This window comes from Scyliorhinus torazame, chromosome 2 (assembly GCF_047496885.1).
Source record: "Scyliorhinus torazame isolate Kashiwa2021f chromosome 2, sScyTor2.1, whole genome shotgun sequence".
NCBI lineage: Eukaryota > Metazoa > Chordata > Chondrichthyes > Carcharhiniformes > Scyliorhinidae > Scyliorhinus > Scyliorhinus torazame.
Genome location: NC_092708.1, coordinates 329,200,145 through 329,217,607, shown reverse-complemented (window position 1 = coordinate 329,217,607; position 17,463 = coordinate 329,200,145). Strand labels below are relative to the sequence as shown.

The window sequence follows — 17,463 nt, the reverse complement described above, 5'->3', positions numbered from 1 at the left end:
CTACCAGGGATGCAAAGGCCAGAATTCCGGCCTCTTCCGCCTCCTGCACTCCCGGCTCCTCTGCCACCCCAAATATTGCGATCCCCCAGCCCGGCTTGACCCTGGATCCTTCCACCCTCGACACAGTCCTCGCTACGCCGCTCCAAAATTCCTCCAGCGCTGGGCATGCCCAGAACATATGGGTGTGGTTTGCTGGGCTCCCTGAGCACCTAACACACCTGTGCTCACCCCCAAAAAACCGACTCATCCTTGTCTCGGTCATGTGTGCCCTGTGCAGCACCTTAAACTGTATGAGGCTGAGCATCGCGCACAATGAGGAAGAGTTCAACCTCCCCAGGGCGTCTGCCCACGTCCCTTCCTCAATTTCCTCTCCCAACTCCTCCTCCCACTTACCTTTTACCTCCACCACCGAGGCCTCCTCCTCCTCCTGCATCACCCAGGTTTCCGAGATCTTCCCCACTCCCTGTCCTGTGTGTGGCCGTAGCCACGGGAATTCCGCCACCTGCCGTCTGGCAAACGCCCTTACCTGTAATACCTGAAGGTGTTCCCCGGGGGGAGCCCGTACTTCTCCTCCAGCTCACCCAGGCTCGCGAACTTCCCGTCCACAAACAGGTCCCCCAACTTTCGTATCCCTGCCCTGTGCCACCCCGCAAACCCTCCATCTGTTCTTCCTGGGGCGAATCGGCGGTTCCCCCGTAGTGGGTCCCCGCCGAGGCCCCCACTTCCCCCCTGTGCCGCCTCCACTGCCCCCAAATTTTGAGGGCAGCCACCACCACCGGGCTCGTGGTATACCTCCTAGGAGGGAGCGGCACCAGCGCCGTTGCCAGTGCCCCCAGACTCGTACCCACACAAGATGCCGTCTCCAGCCTCTTCCATGCGGCCCCCTCGTCCTCCATCAACCACTTGCGCACCATCGTCGCATTGGCGGCCCAGTAATATCCACACAGGTTGGGCAGCGCCATTCCCCCTATCTCTACTCCGCTCCAGGAACACCCTTCTCACCCTCGGAGTCCCTCGCGCCCACACAAACCCCATTATACTCCTGTTAACCCGCCTGAAAAAACCTTTGGGATAAACACGGGAAGGCACTGGAACAGGAACAAAAACCTTGGGAGCATTTTGATTGACTGCACCCTACCCGCCAAGGACAGCGGCAACGCGTCCCACCTCTTGAACTCCTCCTCCATTTGCTCCACCAGCCTTGTAAAATTAAGCCTATGCAGGGCCCCCCAGCTCCTGGCCACCTAGACTCCCAGATACCTGAAGCTCCTCTCCCCCTTTTTTAGTGGGAGCTCGCCAATCCCCCTCTCCTGGTCCCCTGGATGAACTACGAACAGCTCGCTCTTCCCCATGTTGAGCTTGTACCCCGAAAAGTCCCCGAATTCCCTCAGAATCCTCATTACCTCTGGCATTCCTCCCACCGGGTCCGCCACATACAGCAGCAGGTCGTCCGCATAAAGTGACACCCTATGCTCCTCCCCACCACGCACCAACCCCCTCCAGTTCCTAGACTCCCTCAGTGCCATAGCCAGGGGTTCAATCGCCAGTGCGAAGAGCAGGGGGATGTCTCCTCCCTCGATGCAACCGAAAGTACTCGGACCTCCTCCTGTTTGTGGCCATCGGGACCTCATACAACAGCCTAACCCACCTGACAAACCCCTCCCCAAACCCGAACCTCTTCAGCACCTCCCACAGGTACCCCCACTCTACCCTATCGAAGGCTTTCTCAGCGTCCATCGCCACCACTATCTCCACCTCCCCCTCCCTCGCCGGCATCATGATAATGTTCAAAAGCCTCCGCACATTTGCGTTCAGCCTAACCCTTTGATCAGCTCTTCCAGCCCAATCGGGGCCCCCAATCCCGCCACCAGTCCTCTTCCACCTTTGGAAACCTCAATTGGTCCAGGAAGGCGCCCATCCCCCCCTCCTCCCGTGGGGACTCGGATCAGTACAATTCCTCGTAGAAGTCCCTGAAGACCCCATTGATGCCAGCTCCACTCCGCACCACACTCCCTCCCCTGTCCTTAACTCCCCCGATCTCCCTAGCTGCGTCCCGCTTCCGAAGCTGATGCGCCAGCATCCGGCTTGCCTTTTCCCCATACTCGTAAATCGCCCCCTGGGCCTACCTCCACTGCACCTCTGCCTTCCTGGTGGTCACCAGGTCGAATTTAGCCTGGAGGCTACGCCTCTTCCTCAACAATCCTTCCTCGGGCTCCTCCGCATACCTCCGGTCTACCCTCACCATCTCCCCCACCAGCCTCTCCCTCTCCCCCCGCTCCTTGTTGGCCCTAATGGAGATCAGCTCTCCCCTCACCACCGCCTCCAGTGCCTCCCATACCATCCCCACTCGGACCTCCCAGTTGTCATTGGTCTCCAGGTACCTCTCTATACTTCCTCGGACTCGCTCGCTCACCTCCTCGTCCGCCAACAGCCCCACCTCCAAGGGCCACAGCGGGCGCTGGTCCCTATCCTCCCCCATCTCCAAGTCCACCCAAAGCAGGGCGTGGTCCAAAATGGCTATTGCCGTATACTCAGTATCCTCTACTCTCGCCATCAATGCCCTACTCAAGATGAAAAAGTCGATTCGGGAATAAGCCTTATGGACATGTGAGAAGAATGAAAATGTCCGAGCCCGCGGCCTTGCAAATCTCCAAGGGTCCACCCCTCCCATCTGGTCCATAAACCCCCTCAGCACTCTAGCCGCCGCCGGCTTCCTACCCGTCCTAGACCTGGAGCGATCCAGTGCCGGGTCCAGCACCGTGTTAAAATCTCCCCCCCAATATCAGGCCCCCCACTTCCAAGTCTGGGATCCGACCCAACATACGCTGCATAAAACCCACATCGTCCCAGTTCGGGGTATACACATTGACCAGTACCACCCTCGCTCCCTGCAACTTACCACTTACCATTAGGTACCTGCCGCCATTTTCAGCCACAATGCTCGACGTCTCAAATGACACCTTCTTTCCCACCAAGATCGCCACCCCTCGGTTTTTGGCATCCAGCCCCGAGTGAAACACCTGACCTACCCACCCTTTCATCAATCTTACCTGGTCTGCCACCTTCAGGTGTGTCTCCTGAAGCTTAACCACATCCGCCTTGAGCCCCTTCAGGTGCGCGAACACATGGGCCCGCTTAACCGGCCCATTCAGTCCCCTTACATTCCAGGTTATCAGCCGAATCAGGGGGCTACCCGCACCCCTCCCCGCCGACTAGCCATGACCCCTCTTCGGCCAGCCATGCGTCCGCGCCCCACACCCGGCCCGTTCCCCACAGCGGCATACCCCCGTCTTGAAACCCCCCCCCCCACTCGCTCCAGCTCCTCCGGGACCATAGCAGCAGCAACTCGATTCCCCCCCACCCAACTTGGACCCATCCTAGTTGATTTACTCCCCCCATTGCACTTCTGCAAGTCAGCTGACTCCTGCTGACCCCGGCCACTCCCGCCTCTCCTTCGACTCCTCCCATTGTGTGGCACACCCTCCTCTCCCGTCCCCATCCATAGGCTCTCCCCCTTCTGTTCTAAGCGTGGGAAACAACTCTCGCTTCCCCGCCCTAGCCCCGCCTCCTCCAGCGCGGGTAAAAGCCCGCGCTTTCCACCTACCAAGCCCCGCCACCTCTGACGCAGCTCCTTTTACAGGCCCGGTCCCCTCACCCCTGACCTCGGGCATCCCCCTCCCCCGCGGGGCCCCATCTCACCTCCAAGAGCCCCCCACAACCAACCCAACCAAAACAGTGTCCAACCCGCCCCAGCCACCCTCACCGACCCAAAAGAGAAAAAACAAAAAGAAAAAGAAACCCGAGCAATACAAAGGCCCCCCCCTAGAAACAAAAATAAACATAGCATATCAACTGCAGTCCCCAATCGCCCGTCCCGACCCGCAATCTGTGTCCAACTTCTCGGCCTGAACAAAGGCCCACGCCTCCTCCGGAGACTCAAAATAACGGTGCAAGGTCCTTGTAGGTGACCCACAGTCGCGCCGGCTGCAACATGCCAAACTTCACCCCCTTCCTGTGCAGCACCGCCTTCGCTCGATTGTACCCGGCCCTCCTCTTCGCCACCTCCGCACTCCAGTCATGATATATCCGAGCCTCCGCGTTCTCCCACCTGCTGCTCTTCTCCTTCTTGGCCCACCTGAGCACACACTCTCGATCGACGAACCGATGGAACCTCACCGGCACCGCCCGCGGAAGCTCGTTAGCCTTGGGCCTCCTCGCCAGCACTCTATGGGCCCCTTCCAGCTCCGGGGCCCCTGGAAGGACCCCGCTCCCATCAGCGAGTTAACATGGTGACCACATAGGCCCCCACATCCGGCCCCTCCGGGAGGCCCTGAATCCGCACATTCTTCCGCCTCGACCGATTCGCCATCTCCTCGAACCGCTCCTGCCATTTCTTGTGGAGCGCCTCCACCTTTACCGCCAGGCCGAAGATATCGTCCTAGTTGTCGGAGATCTTTTGTCGAGCCTCACGGATCGCCACTCCCTGGGGCGTCTGTGTCTCCAGCAGCTTATCAATAGAAGCCTTCATCGGCTCTAGCAGGTCCGTTTTAATCTCTCTGAAGCAGCGCCGGATACCCTCCTGCTGCTCCTCCGCCCACTGCATCCACGCTGCTTGGTCTCCGCCCGCCGCCATTTTGTCCTTCTTCCCTCGCACATTCTTCGGGTCCACCACCACCTTTTATGTCGCCCCGCTCCTAGTTGAAGCCATATACTGACGGGGAGTTGTTGTAGACTCCTTCCCACACCGGGAAACGCCGAAAAAGTGCCGTTAGGGGCCCTGAAAATAGCCCAAAAGTCAGTTTTTGTGGGAGCCGCCGAACGTGCGACTTAGCTCCGCATAGCCGCAACCGGAAGTCTTAAGCGGAATGGTTAATGCACATGTTTATCATTTTTAGATATGGCAGGTAACGACAATCTGATTCATTCGTATTAAACTAGATCAGATTTGTCCAAAATCACAGGCACAAAGTAAAATTTTCTTACCGAAGTACCACTGGAGCATTTGATATAACTGGGTGCTACTGAATGAGGATTGGAGGGACAGTAATGAACTTTGCATCAACATCACCTTCGAGGTAATTAAGTAGGATAGATTATTGGACCACAACAAAGTGGCAACCACACACTGAACTTTGTTTTAGCTTGAAAAAATTGGTGTGCTAAATATTCTATAATTGGCAAATGGTTACAAATAATTGTCCAATTCTCAATTATGGATGGTTTAAAAACAACTGGAATCAAGATGCATAATGACATTCAATTTAAAATCAAAATGTGTATTTATAGAACGTATAAGACATCATATAATTATGAAAATATATGACAAGATTCAGGCCCACGGTGACCAGGTCACTCACGCTCATCTTCCCAACAATAATAATAATAACGCATTGTCACAAATAGGCTTCAATGAAGTTACTGTGAAAAGCCCCTAGTAGCCACATTCCGGCACCTGTTCGGGGAGGCTGGTACAGGAATTGAACCCGCGCTGCTGGCATTGTTCTGCATTACAAGCCAGCAATTTAGCCCTGTCAGGTGACCACATTTTTTAGTGCCATGATCACTGGCAGCACTGTAGCAGAGTGGTTAGCACAGTTGCTTCACAGCTCCAGGGTCCCAGGTTCGATTCCCGGCTTGGGTCACTGTCTGTGCGGAATATGCACATTCTCCCAGTGTCTGCGTGGATTTCCCCCGGGTGCTCCCGTTTCCTTCCAGTCGAAAGATGTGCGGGTTAGGTGGATTGGCCATGCTAAATTGCCCTCGTGTCGTGTCCAAGAAGGTTTGGTGCGGTTACTGGGCTACGGGAATGGATGGGGTGTGGGCTTGGGTAGAGTGCTCTTTCCAAGGGCCGGTGCAGACTCAATGGGCCAAATGGCCTCCTTCTGCACTGTAAATTCTATGATCTGCTGATATCAAAAGCCCCACAGGGAAACCAGCATCTCACAGTAAACCCAAAGGAGGCATCCTCAACCAATTCATCCTCAATGAACTCATCAGTCCTTAATTCTATTTAACCAGCGTTTGTTTCCTTTCTGTTCACACAAACGTCTGTGTGAAGTTTGCACTTTTCTTCCAGTGTCTGCGTGGGTTTCCTCCCACAGTCCAAAGATGTGCAGGTTAGGTGCATTGGCCAAGATAAATTGCCCTTTATTGTCCAAAAAGGTTAGGTTGAGTTACGGGAATAGGGTGGCGGTATGGGCTTAAGCTCTTTCCAACGGCCGGTGCAGACTCAATGGGCCGAATGGCCTCCTTCTGCACTGTAAATTCTATGAAAATAGATAGGATGGAGTTAATGTAGAATTACCAAAACTTCAACATCAGCAACTGTCACTCATTCATTTTTGGGACGATTCTAAACATTCACTTGGGCCATAATATAAGCTCCTATGTTCCATCGGGAGACTTTGAATTTGGTAAGGGAGAAGGGAAAGAGAAGTCATGACCATTTATTTGACTTTTGGAAAGCACAGTACTACGAACAATAATTATGAAGAAATGTACAGCTGAGACTAGCTCTTCTCATCTCGTCCCAGCAGAAGAGTTTAGGAGTATAATTAAAATATGAACTGAGAAACAGTACATTCAGGTAACTCCCAACTAAACTTGCTTATAATAAATTACGGATTATTTGTATAATTTAATTACTCTATTTTTAAATCAAGACATGGACTAATTTATCACATTTATTTAACAAATTCATTATCCTGCATTACATTTTACAAACGAAACAAATTTTTCCATGGCCAATGATTTATACAGCAGTATAATTCTTGTACATCTCTACAACAAAACCTTTGAAAAGCACTGCACAAACAGAATCTCTTTGTTTAGTCTTGTGGTACCATTCGATTGTACCACTCTCCACATCACACTGAACGTTGGGAGCTGTAAATACTGGAAGACATTTAATTTTTTTGTCGTAACATTTTGCATCTATACAACACCTTTCATAGCAAAACATCTCAGGAACATTTGACAGTCATATTACAAGATATTAGGACAGAAAATCAAAACCTTGGCAAAGAGGTAGGTTTTAAGAAGTGCCTTGAAGGAGAAGAGGTAACCGTGTTCAATGACAGAATTCCAGAGTTTATGGCCTGGGCAGCTGAAGGCACTGTGCCAATGGTAAAGCAAAAAAAATTAGGGATGTGTTAGAGACCAGGTTAAATGAGTATGTTGATCTCAGAGGGGCTGGGAGGGGTTACAGAAATAATGAATGCCAAGGCCACGAAGGGAATAAAAATAATGAGAATTTTGGAGAACGACATTGCCAGAACAGCACAAATTTAGCTCTCAATTAAATTTATTGCAAATTTAGTGCAAAGTGCAGAGAGCCCAGTGATAATGGGGGACCGAAAACAAGAATTGCGGTAAGTTAGGGTGCATGCAGCATTTTGGCCTCAACTTCTCTGGACTGCAGAGAATTGGGCAATGTTGTTGTGAAGGAAGGTCCAAACGAGGAGTGGCATGTAGTGCAGTGGATAGCACTGGGATTGCAGCGCTGAGGACCCAGGTTCGAAACCCTGCCCTGGATCACTGTCCGTGTGGAGTTTACACATTCTCCCCATGTCTGCGTGGGTTTCACCCCCACAACCCAAAGATGTGCAGGTTAGGTGGATTGGCCATGCTAAGTTGCTCCTTAATTGAAACAAAAAAATTATTGGGTACTCTAAATTTATTTTTAAAAAGGTAGGTTCAAACTTAGGGCAAACCTAGAAAGTATGATATCAGATGAGAGTAGAATCTCACCTGGTTGTGATGCTCTCTACAATCAAGCAATCCATTAAACTATCTAGTCTCACACAGGAGTGTAAAAATATTAAAGGAAATTGCACCAAGCACGAGTCAGGGTTTTCCGCCACACGAGATTGATATTGACTACCTCCAATGAGAGAATCGAACCATCTCCCCTTGATATTTAACAGCATTATCATTAGTGAAACCCTACCCTCAAAATCCTGGGATGACCACAGAGCAAAAATTGAACTAGACCAGCCATATATAAATGATGCAACTGCCGCACGGTGGCACAGTGGTTAGCACTGCTGCCTCAGTGCCGAAGTCCCAGGTTTGATTCTGGCTCTGGGTCACTGTCCGTGTGGTTTGCACATTCTCCCCGTGTTTGCGTGGGTTTTGTCCCCACAACCCAAAAGATGTACAGCTTTGACAAAGGGTCATCTGGACTCGAAACGTTAGCTCTTTTCTTTCTCTGCAGATGCTGCCAGGCCTGCTGAGATTTTCCAGCATTTTCTCTTTGGTTTCAGATTCCAGCATCCGCAGTAATTTGCTTTTATACAGATGTGCAGGGTAGGTGGATTGGCCACACTAAATTGCCCCTTAATTGGAAAAAATGAATTGGGCGCTCAATTTTTAAAAAACAAAAAAATAAATTAATGATGCGACTACAAGCGCAGGTCAGTGGCTGGGAATTCCGTATCACAACTTACTCCCTTACTCTCCAAAGTTTATTCACTATCTCCAAGGCACAAGCTAGGAGAGTGATAAAATGCTTGTTTGTCTGGATGATGCGGCTCCAACATCAGTCAAATAGCTCAGCACCATCCAGGACAAAGTAACCACCCTTGATCGACACCCCATAAACTACTGAACAGTCTGTCCACCAGGAGTGCTAGTGACAGAAGCACAAATCATCCACAAGATGCACTGCAGTAACTAGCCAAGACTCCTTCAACAACACATTCCACCACCTAGAACAAGGACAGCGGATGCATGGGAATATCACCACCTGAAATTACCCCTCCAATCACAACCCATCAAAAACTGAATTATTTCATTGTTCCTTCACTGTTATTGTGTCAAAAGCCTACAAATCCGTTCCAAACAACAGCACTATGGGTGTACCTACACCACATGGACAATTCACATTTCTTCACCACTATATGCCCAAAGGCAATTAGGATAGGCAATGAAAACTGGCCCTGCCAGCAATACTCGCATCCCAAAAAAAAAAAACTGTGGCAACAATGTAATACTTAGCACACGAGTGTAACAGCTTTGACAGGATATTATTCATCTAAATACATTAGAAATATTAAATTTTCTATGGGGGCTAGTTAGCTCAATGTGATTCAGAATAGATCACCATTGCAGGCTTAATTCCTGTTCTGGCCTACCAATGATATATTAAAAAAATCAAACGGCTCAGGATGAAACATCAGCAGACAAGGACCTGCCTTTGGGCAGAACACATGTGACGATTGTTTTGTTATGCTCTTGACGTAGCAGAAGCTGCTTCCTTGATGTGCACTCTGACAAAGGAAGGTTCAGACTTGGAGATAGCTTTAACACGTTTATTAAACTATTAACAATTCTCCTACTTGGATTTGTCTCTACTGTTAATCCTTCTATAGCTATTCAGACTGACGAACCAGTCTGCTACAATCCACGTGGTGGGTGTGATGTTCAATCAACCCTGTGTCTGTACTCACTGAGTGTCTCCATCAGAAAGAGACTGAGCATGTGTGATGTGTCCTTTTATATGGGTTGGTGTAATGCCCTCCTGTGGCAGTGTCACCTCGGTGTGTATCTTGAATGGCCATTGGTCGTGTCCCATCTTACTGACCTATTGGTTGACTGTAAGTGTCATGTCTCTGATGCTCCCTCTAGTGTCTAGCTAGGTGTAGTATATGTACATTAACCCTTTGTGTACTTAGTGATGTATATCACCACAACGATGACAACATTGCAGTTATAAAATTCTTTATTACTGATCATTAAATACTGAGAAAATCAAGTCATTGTTTTTGGTCTCCTCTCAAACTCCATTCCCTAGCTTCCAACTCCATCGCTTTCCCTGGCAACAGTGCGAGATCAAGCCAGTCTGTTCACATTTCATCCTGTGATTCCAACCTCATTTTCACGCCATCACTAAGCCCATATATGTCCACCTCTGTAACACAGCCTAGCCTCACCTATCTCAACTCATCTGCTGCGGAAACCCTCATTCGTGCCTTTGTTATCTTCTGCAATGCACCACTTGCTGGTCTCCCATATTCTATCCCCATAAACATAAGTTCATTCAAAGCTCTGCTGTCTGGGTCTTTATTCACAGCCAAATCCCGTTTCCCTAAAACTCCTGTGCTTGCTCACCTACATTGGTACCTAGTCAAGCAACATCTTGATTTTAAAATTTTCATCCTCATTTTCAAATCCCTCCATGATCTTGCTCCTCCTCTCTGTAATCTCATCAGCTGCGCAACCCTCAGATATTGTGCTCCTCTAATTATGGCCTCTTGAACATTACCAATTTTATTCACCCCAACATTGGACGTGCTTTCGATTACCTAGGCCATAAGCTCTAGAATACCTCCCTAAACATCTGCCTCGTTACCTCATTTTCCTCTTTTAGGATACTTAACCTATCTCTTTCAGCAAGTTTCTGATTATTGGAACTAATACCTCCTTATGTGGCATGGCGTGACATTTTGTCTTATAATGCTGCTCTGAAGCACCTTGGCGCATTTTATTTTACATTAAAGTTGTTGCTGACTGACTCTATAGAATATTAAGAGCGGTATTCAGGGAAACTAGTCTTGTAAACTAATAAGAGGACTATTACTTAGACTTATGCTTCAGGCATTAAAATTATTTGTGGTGTGGTTGAGATTAAGAAATATTCAAACAGTTATCTTTATGTGCACATTAATATACTGGAGTTTTGACAGTGGAATAGTTTATTAAAGCCTGTAACATTCAGCATACAGTAAAATAGTATAATAAAATGATCACAGGCCAACAATGAAACTGGATATCATAGTCACAGATTTATTTATGATAATATACTACACAAATCTTCCTGTGTACTTTAGAAAAATAATGAAAGGATGCTGCCAAGACACCCATCTCAGTACAACATATGCTAGAACATTCCTTGCCATGGTCCACAATTAGAACATACCACTTACATTTATAATAAAATTACTTTTGTAGTAACATAATACAAGATAAAGCAAACAATAGCCAATTGTATGACAGTTTTGCAACAAAAATACTGTCCATCCTGTCCTTAAGACTACAGGCCCATTTCCAAATTCCTGAATGTGTTGGCACCTCCCAAATCAGTATCATCTCTCTCATACAACTCCTCACTTCAATCTTCCCAATCAAGTTTCCACTCAACAACCTTACTCCAAGTCACAAACATCCCCGTGACTAAGGTGCATTATTCCCTCTTCACTTCCTGTGTTGACCAACTGCTCGACAGACATCCAATCTTGGGTAAACCACAATTTTCTCCAGCTAAATTAAAGCCATCATCTTCAGCCCCCAACAAGGGGGACTGGACAGAGTGGATGCTGAAAGAACATTTCCCCTTGTGGGAGAATCCAGAACTAGGGGACACAGCTTAAAACAAGAGATCTCCCATTTAAGACAGATCAGAAAAATCTTTCTTCTCTCAGCAGCTGTTTTAGTCCATAATATTCTTTTCCACAGAGTGGTAGAGGCAATGTCATTGAATAATTTTTAATGCTAAGTAAGATAGCTTCTTCACAAATAGGGAATCAACAGATACAGGTGATAGACAGGAAAGTAATGACCACAATCAGATAAAAATGGCAGAGCAGGATCGAGGGGCTGAATGGCCTATTCCTGATTCTAATTTATATGTTCGGACCACTGCCACCATTTCCATTTAAATAAAAATGTTCAAGTGTTGATATTTAAGCATTTATCAATATGCAAAAGCTACACTTTATTCTGGCACAGAAACGGTTAGTAGTAACATTAACTCCAATCACCTGCCAAGTTTTTTTCTAAACAACGTACAAACCAGACATCACAGGGACCTGTTTTTCCAACACATCAGGTTCAGCCCCCGACTGCTGGATGGGCACAATTTCAATACCTCTGGAATTCACGAAAAATACATATTTTGAAGAAAAAAACGTATGTGAAAATGCCCCTCTTCCATTTAACTGTTTGCAACTCTCAACCACAACATATATTTTCAAAACAGCTCGAAATTAAAAATATAGAGCGACGTCACAAAAAGTAGTTCTGATGTACCTGTTGCGGTTAGAACAGGCGAACAGATATTGTCGTTTGGTGGTAGGGAGGGTGGATAGAGGAAGAACGAGTTAGTTTGGATCCCAAGGCTACCCACTCACTCACTGCCAGCAATCTCGTCTCTTTTTTTTTAAACTCAACATCCTCCTTTCTGTAACCCACCAGGTGACCCGAGTGATTTCCTTTCGACAAATCAATTTACACTTCGACAAGTATTACTTTCGCCATGCAAACCGACGTAAACGGGCTCACGTCCTGCGGGGCGAACCCCAAACTGGGCAATCGAGATTTTTTTTTTTAAATATATAAGTACCGAGGTTTGACAAATCGTTGTTGCCGTTAACCTGAGCCCTCCCCCCCCCCCGCGTTTCACAAAGTGTTTCAGTGAGCCGGACCGAAGCGACAAAGTTTGTGTGTGTTTGAGGAGGAGGGGGTGGGGAAGAGAGTCTCTCTCTCCCCCACCCACCAAACCGCCTCCGGCTGAGACACGTCTGCCGGCGTGAAGGCCGCTCGCCTTGATTCGCCAACAACGGTTGGTCGGTCGGCGCGGGGCGGGCGGGCGGCGGGGTTTGTACATCGTTCAAACACCAACCTTATAGACATCGCCGTAGGTGCCGCTGCCGACCCTCTGGATCAGCTCGAAATCCAGCTGCGGGTTCTTCCTCAGGATATCCCCGCTAGCGCTCGCACGGCCCTGCGAGTTCATCGCGTTCTCTCTCTCTCTCTGAAGGGGTAGCCGCTGTCCCCAGGACTGACTGACGGGGCGGGGGAGTTTAGAGCCTCCGTCACCGCCTCCTCCTCCTCCTCTTGTGTCTTCACTCGGCCGCCTCCAAATATGGCTCCCGTTCCATTTCCTGCGCGCGGGTGGCGCGAGCTGCCCCTGGGGCCAGAGCTCTCGCGCGCTCTGCACAGTCTCTCTCAGAACACCTTCACAACATCTTTGCTGCTGCTGCTTGGCCTCTCTCTCCTCGTCCTTTTTTTTTGGGGGGGGGGGAAGAGTTTTTTTTGTTGACGAAAGGTATATTTTTTCCAACTGGCTCAGTTTTGATTGTTACGTTCCCCCCCCCCGGCATGTCACACTTCCTTCTGTTGACCTCAGAAAGCGACAGTTTGAAGCCTCGGTGGCTTATTTATTTATTTATTCATTTCTTTCGGTCTGAATTTACGTGCCGTAAATGTCTTGTTTTCGCCAGCATGCCCCGTTAACGATTTAAAATGGGGTGCATTCACCGCTTTTTTTTTTGTAAACCCAAGTACTCTGATCTTTGGACAATTCCGCGAGAGATCGTGTTAGATCATGTTGATTCTGTGCTATTAATCTTAATTTATTTTATTGGTTTGTGGCTATCCACCGACGCCTGGACGTTGCCACCTCCCGACTTTGCTGGGAATTACAGAATCCTGTCAGTTTACGGTTGCAAACCAGGAATGATGGTGCACAGTTCGTTGCCCGCGGCAGTCAGTCCAGGACTCGGTGTAATTTTCAAGGGAAACAACCTCGGAACGGGAGTTGATCATTTAGCCCTTCGCCCCTGTTCTGCCGCCGTTCAATGAGATCAAGTTTGATCGGTGACCGAACGAAATGCCCACCTTTGCATCATATTCCTTAATATATTTGCTAAACAGCTGTCATTGGAGTTCCAAACTTCTGTGTAGAACCATCCCCTGACCTCACAGCTGTTAAGGCCCACCTTTGCTCCCGAGTGCAACCACCCAGCAGAAATAGTTTTTTAAAATAAATTTTAGAGTACCCAATTCATTTTTTCCAAATAAAGGGCAATTTAGCATGGCCAATCCACCTACTCTGCACATTTTTGAGTTGTGGGGGCAAAACCCACGCAAACACGGGGAGAATGTGCAAACTCCACACGGACAGTGACCCAGACCCAGAGCCAGGATCGAACCTGGGACCTCGGCGCCATGAGGCAGCAATGCTAACCACTGTGCCACCGTGCTGCCTCCCAGCAGAAATAGTTTCTCTCCATCATCCCCTCTAATAGTTCCAAAATTCAATCAAATTGCCCTTTAACTTTCAGAGTTGAAGGACTGGTGATTTATTGGACAAGGCTGGCAGAAGTAAGTCAGTCACCATTTTAAAGTGAAAAGCAAAACACTGCAGATGCCTGGAAATCTGAAATAAAAACAGAAAATGCTCAGCTCCACTGGTGGCAACTGGAGAAAGAAACATAGTTAATGCGCCAGGTAATTTTTTACAGTCAGTCATTGTGTTCTTAATTTTATATGATGAAGCTAACTTCCGCATATGCCACCTGTCAGCTTCCCCATTATAGATTTCTCTCTCCACATTGTAAGAAGTCTTACAACACCAGGTTAAAGTCCAACAGGTTTGTTTCGATTCACTAGCTTTCGGAGCACCTGAGGAAGGAGCAGTGCTCCGAAAGTTAGTGATTTGAAACAAACCTGTTGGACTTTAACCTGGTGTTGTAAGACTTCTTACTGTGCTCACCCCAGTCCAACGCCAGCATCTCCACATCATCTCTCCACATTAGGAGAGGCAGTGGCATAGTGGTATTGTAGCTGGCCTAATAATACAGAAACCCAGGATAATGATCTGGGAACTCGGGTTTGAATCTGTGATAACCATGATTCGATTGTCGTGAAAACCCATCTGGTTCACTAATGTCCCTTATGGGAAGGAAATCCTCCATCCTTACCTGGTCTGGCGTACTTGTGACTCCAGACCCACAGCAATGTGGTTGGGATTCACTACTTCACGGCTCTGCCAGAGACCTGCCACTTTTGCGGCCTGGTGGAGACCGTGGAGCTTCTCGTGAACCTGCTCCTGGGCCTGGCCAGACTTGCCATTAATAGGTCCAGGCAGCGGGCGACCGAGGGGGTCATCTGGCCCGACTGTCTGCCCCTCTTCCACGGCCTCGTTCACGGCCGGATGTCCCTGGAGAGGGAGCATGCGGTGTCCACGGGCACACTTGAGACCTTCCGCGCTCGGTGGGCACCGCAGGGGTTGGATTGCCTTATCGACCCCGATACTCGCGCTTTAATTTGACGGGTATTTGATAAGGTTTTGTTCCTTTTCTCGTTCTTTTGGGGCTGTGCTCCACCTGCTGTTTTGGGGTACTCCCCACATTTGTTTTATCCATCAGTTACTTTTAGTTCTGTTGCTTAGTTATTAATTTACACCCAGCATCACGCCAATATCAGTGGCGGATGCTGGGCCAATCCTGCACGCGTAAATAAGCATGCAGGTCATAATTTTTTTTTTAAAGTAACATCAAATGGTGCAACCTTATAAAAGGAGGAGCAATGTGGTTGGTTGACTCTTAACTGCCCCCTCAAGGGCAATTAGGGATGGACAATAAATGCTGGCACAGTCTGCAACGCCCACGACCCATGAACAAATTTTTAAAAAACATTTATAATACAAGCTGCCCATACATGTTTGTCATACTGTAATTATGAGGATAGACGCTTTATTAGTACAATGTTTACAATAATAAAAACTGACAGAAGTTGTAACCTCCCAATTACATAAATTCACATAAACGTTTTCCATTTTAATATGAACATTTAATGGAAGTATAACTAAAAGAATTGAATGGAGAACTTTAAGGTGGGGCATGAATTATATCTGCACACCTTGGGCAATTACCCACTGATTAGTTTCCATTATAACATAAATATCTGATGGGATTACGTATCTCATGTTCCATTGCTCCAAGTTCCTTTTACAAAACAATAAATGCAGAATTAGCACTTCAGGAGTGATCCTGGTGTTGTAGATCTTGTTGGTGATAACAGTCAGCTTTTCAGTTCCTAGCTCTCCTGTTGTTTAAATAAACTATTTTGTTATTTCATCCTGGCCCATTGCTTTCTCAGTGTTCATCTTCTTCAGCGCAGGTTCCTCTTTTCTGGACCTGTATCTTCATTTTTTATTGCTTGAGCCCCTCTGTCATGTCATACAATTCTTCAGTGTATTCAATTTGTCTTTCCCTGATTTATTCCTTTTCCATTAGAATTGAACCATTCTCTCTTTCCAGAATCTACTGCAGCTACACTAGTTCCTGAAATATCATTAATAAGTTGGTGAATGTTCTTAGAATGCATGTTTAGCATTGTCTCAATTGAAATGCATTTGTCATTCAGCCTATTATTGCCAACAAGATTTACGACACGGGTATTATCCCCGAAGATCTAAGTAAGTCAGTTTTTATCGCTTTGCCTCAGAAACTGTGAGATACATCGAACAATCAGCCTAATGAATCACTTAGCAATCATCATCCTCTGAATCCTAATAGCCAGAGTTAGAGAGAATTTTTTTTCGTAGATTTCAGATACTCAGTATGGCTTTGTAGAAGATAAATGAACACAAAATGCAAATAACCTTTTAAATACCTTGACAGAAAGAGTTATTGAAATACAAAACAATATCTATCTATGTTTTATTGATTATACTGAAATATTTCATAAACCTATCATACAGGAATATTTACTGTAATCAAGGAGCGCCGATCAAATTCGAGAACAAACAGTGATTGAGAAGCAATCAAAATGGGGATGAGACAAGGCTGCATTCTCTCACTGGACCTGTTCTCCTTATGCAGTGAATGCATTCTCAGGGGAATTGGAGGGAAGGATAGCATAATGGTAGGAGGGAGAGTCATCAACAACATCCACTATGCTGACGACACTATACCACCAAATGAAAACGGCTTGCAAAAATTAATTGGTGCAATCGTAAAGGAAAGTGGTGGTTACGGCCTCAAGTCAACTGCAAGAAAACAAACACTGTGGTAATAAGAAACAAAAGACATTCCAGTCTGCTACATCACAGTGCATGGAAGCAAGTTAGAACATGTCAATCCATTCAACAGTTTAGGAAGCACAGTAACATCCAATATCAAAGGCAGTGCTGAAATCTGAAAAAGGATTGGGCAAGCCAAAAGTGCTTTTACAAAATTGAGCAACATTCTGCAGGTGCATGAGGGCAAAAGCACTCATCAGGCAACCTCAGATGAGCAACACTTGTTGAGTGGGAAAGATGGTCAACATCGTGCTGTAATGCATGATGGATCAAGAGGCCAACGGATTTGTTTGTGTGGAAAACTACCTTTTTGCAGAATGACTTTCTTGGGAACCAGAGAACAACAACTTACAAACGGACATTTCATTGATAATGCTTTTGTTTTGGAACGCCGAGAATAAGGCTCTCCCTCTCTAGGTCGAATGATGCTTAGAAACTGAACAGATTGTTTAACTTACACCTTATAAAATAGCAGCAGTTTCTGAGATTAATCCCAGGAATAACATTCGCAAGATGAAATCCAGAGTTTGAAAGCTCACAACGGACACCCTTTGGAGTGGGCCTGGTCAAGTTCTCTCTAAGCAGGTAGTGTATTTTTGATTCAAGCTGTGAGTCTTGAAACTTATGTAACTGTATAAATAAACACATAGCTAAAG

The 17,463-nt window shown here is 47.3% G+C and overlaps 1 protein-coding gene across 3 annotated transcripts in view; it reads right to left on the bottom strand.

The window, feature by feature from the left end:
- The window catches only part of map4k5 (mitogen-activated protein kinase kinase kinase kinase 5), a 309,224-nt gene extending 296,268 nt beyond the window's left edge, over nt 1–12,956 (bottom strand). Inside the window, exon 1 of one of the 3 annotated variants that reach the window (XM_072489787.1) lies at nt 12,620–12,956. In XM_072489787.1, coding sequence (XP_072345888.1) covers nt 12,620–12,733 — 114 coding nt within the window. In that variant the 5' untranslated portion in view covers nt 12,734–12,956. The remainder of the gene's footprint in view (nt 1–12,619) is intronic. The other 2 variants (XM_072489786.1, XM_072489788.1) reach the window with 2 other exon arrangements.
- Between the last annotated feature and the right edge of the window lie 4,507 nt (nt 12,957–17,463).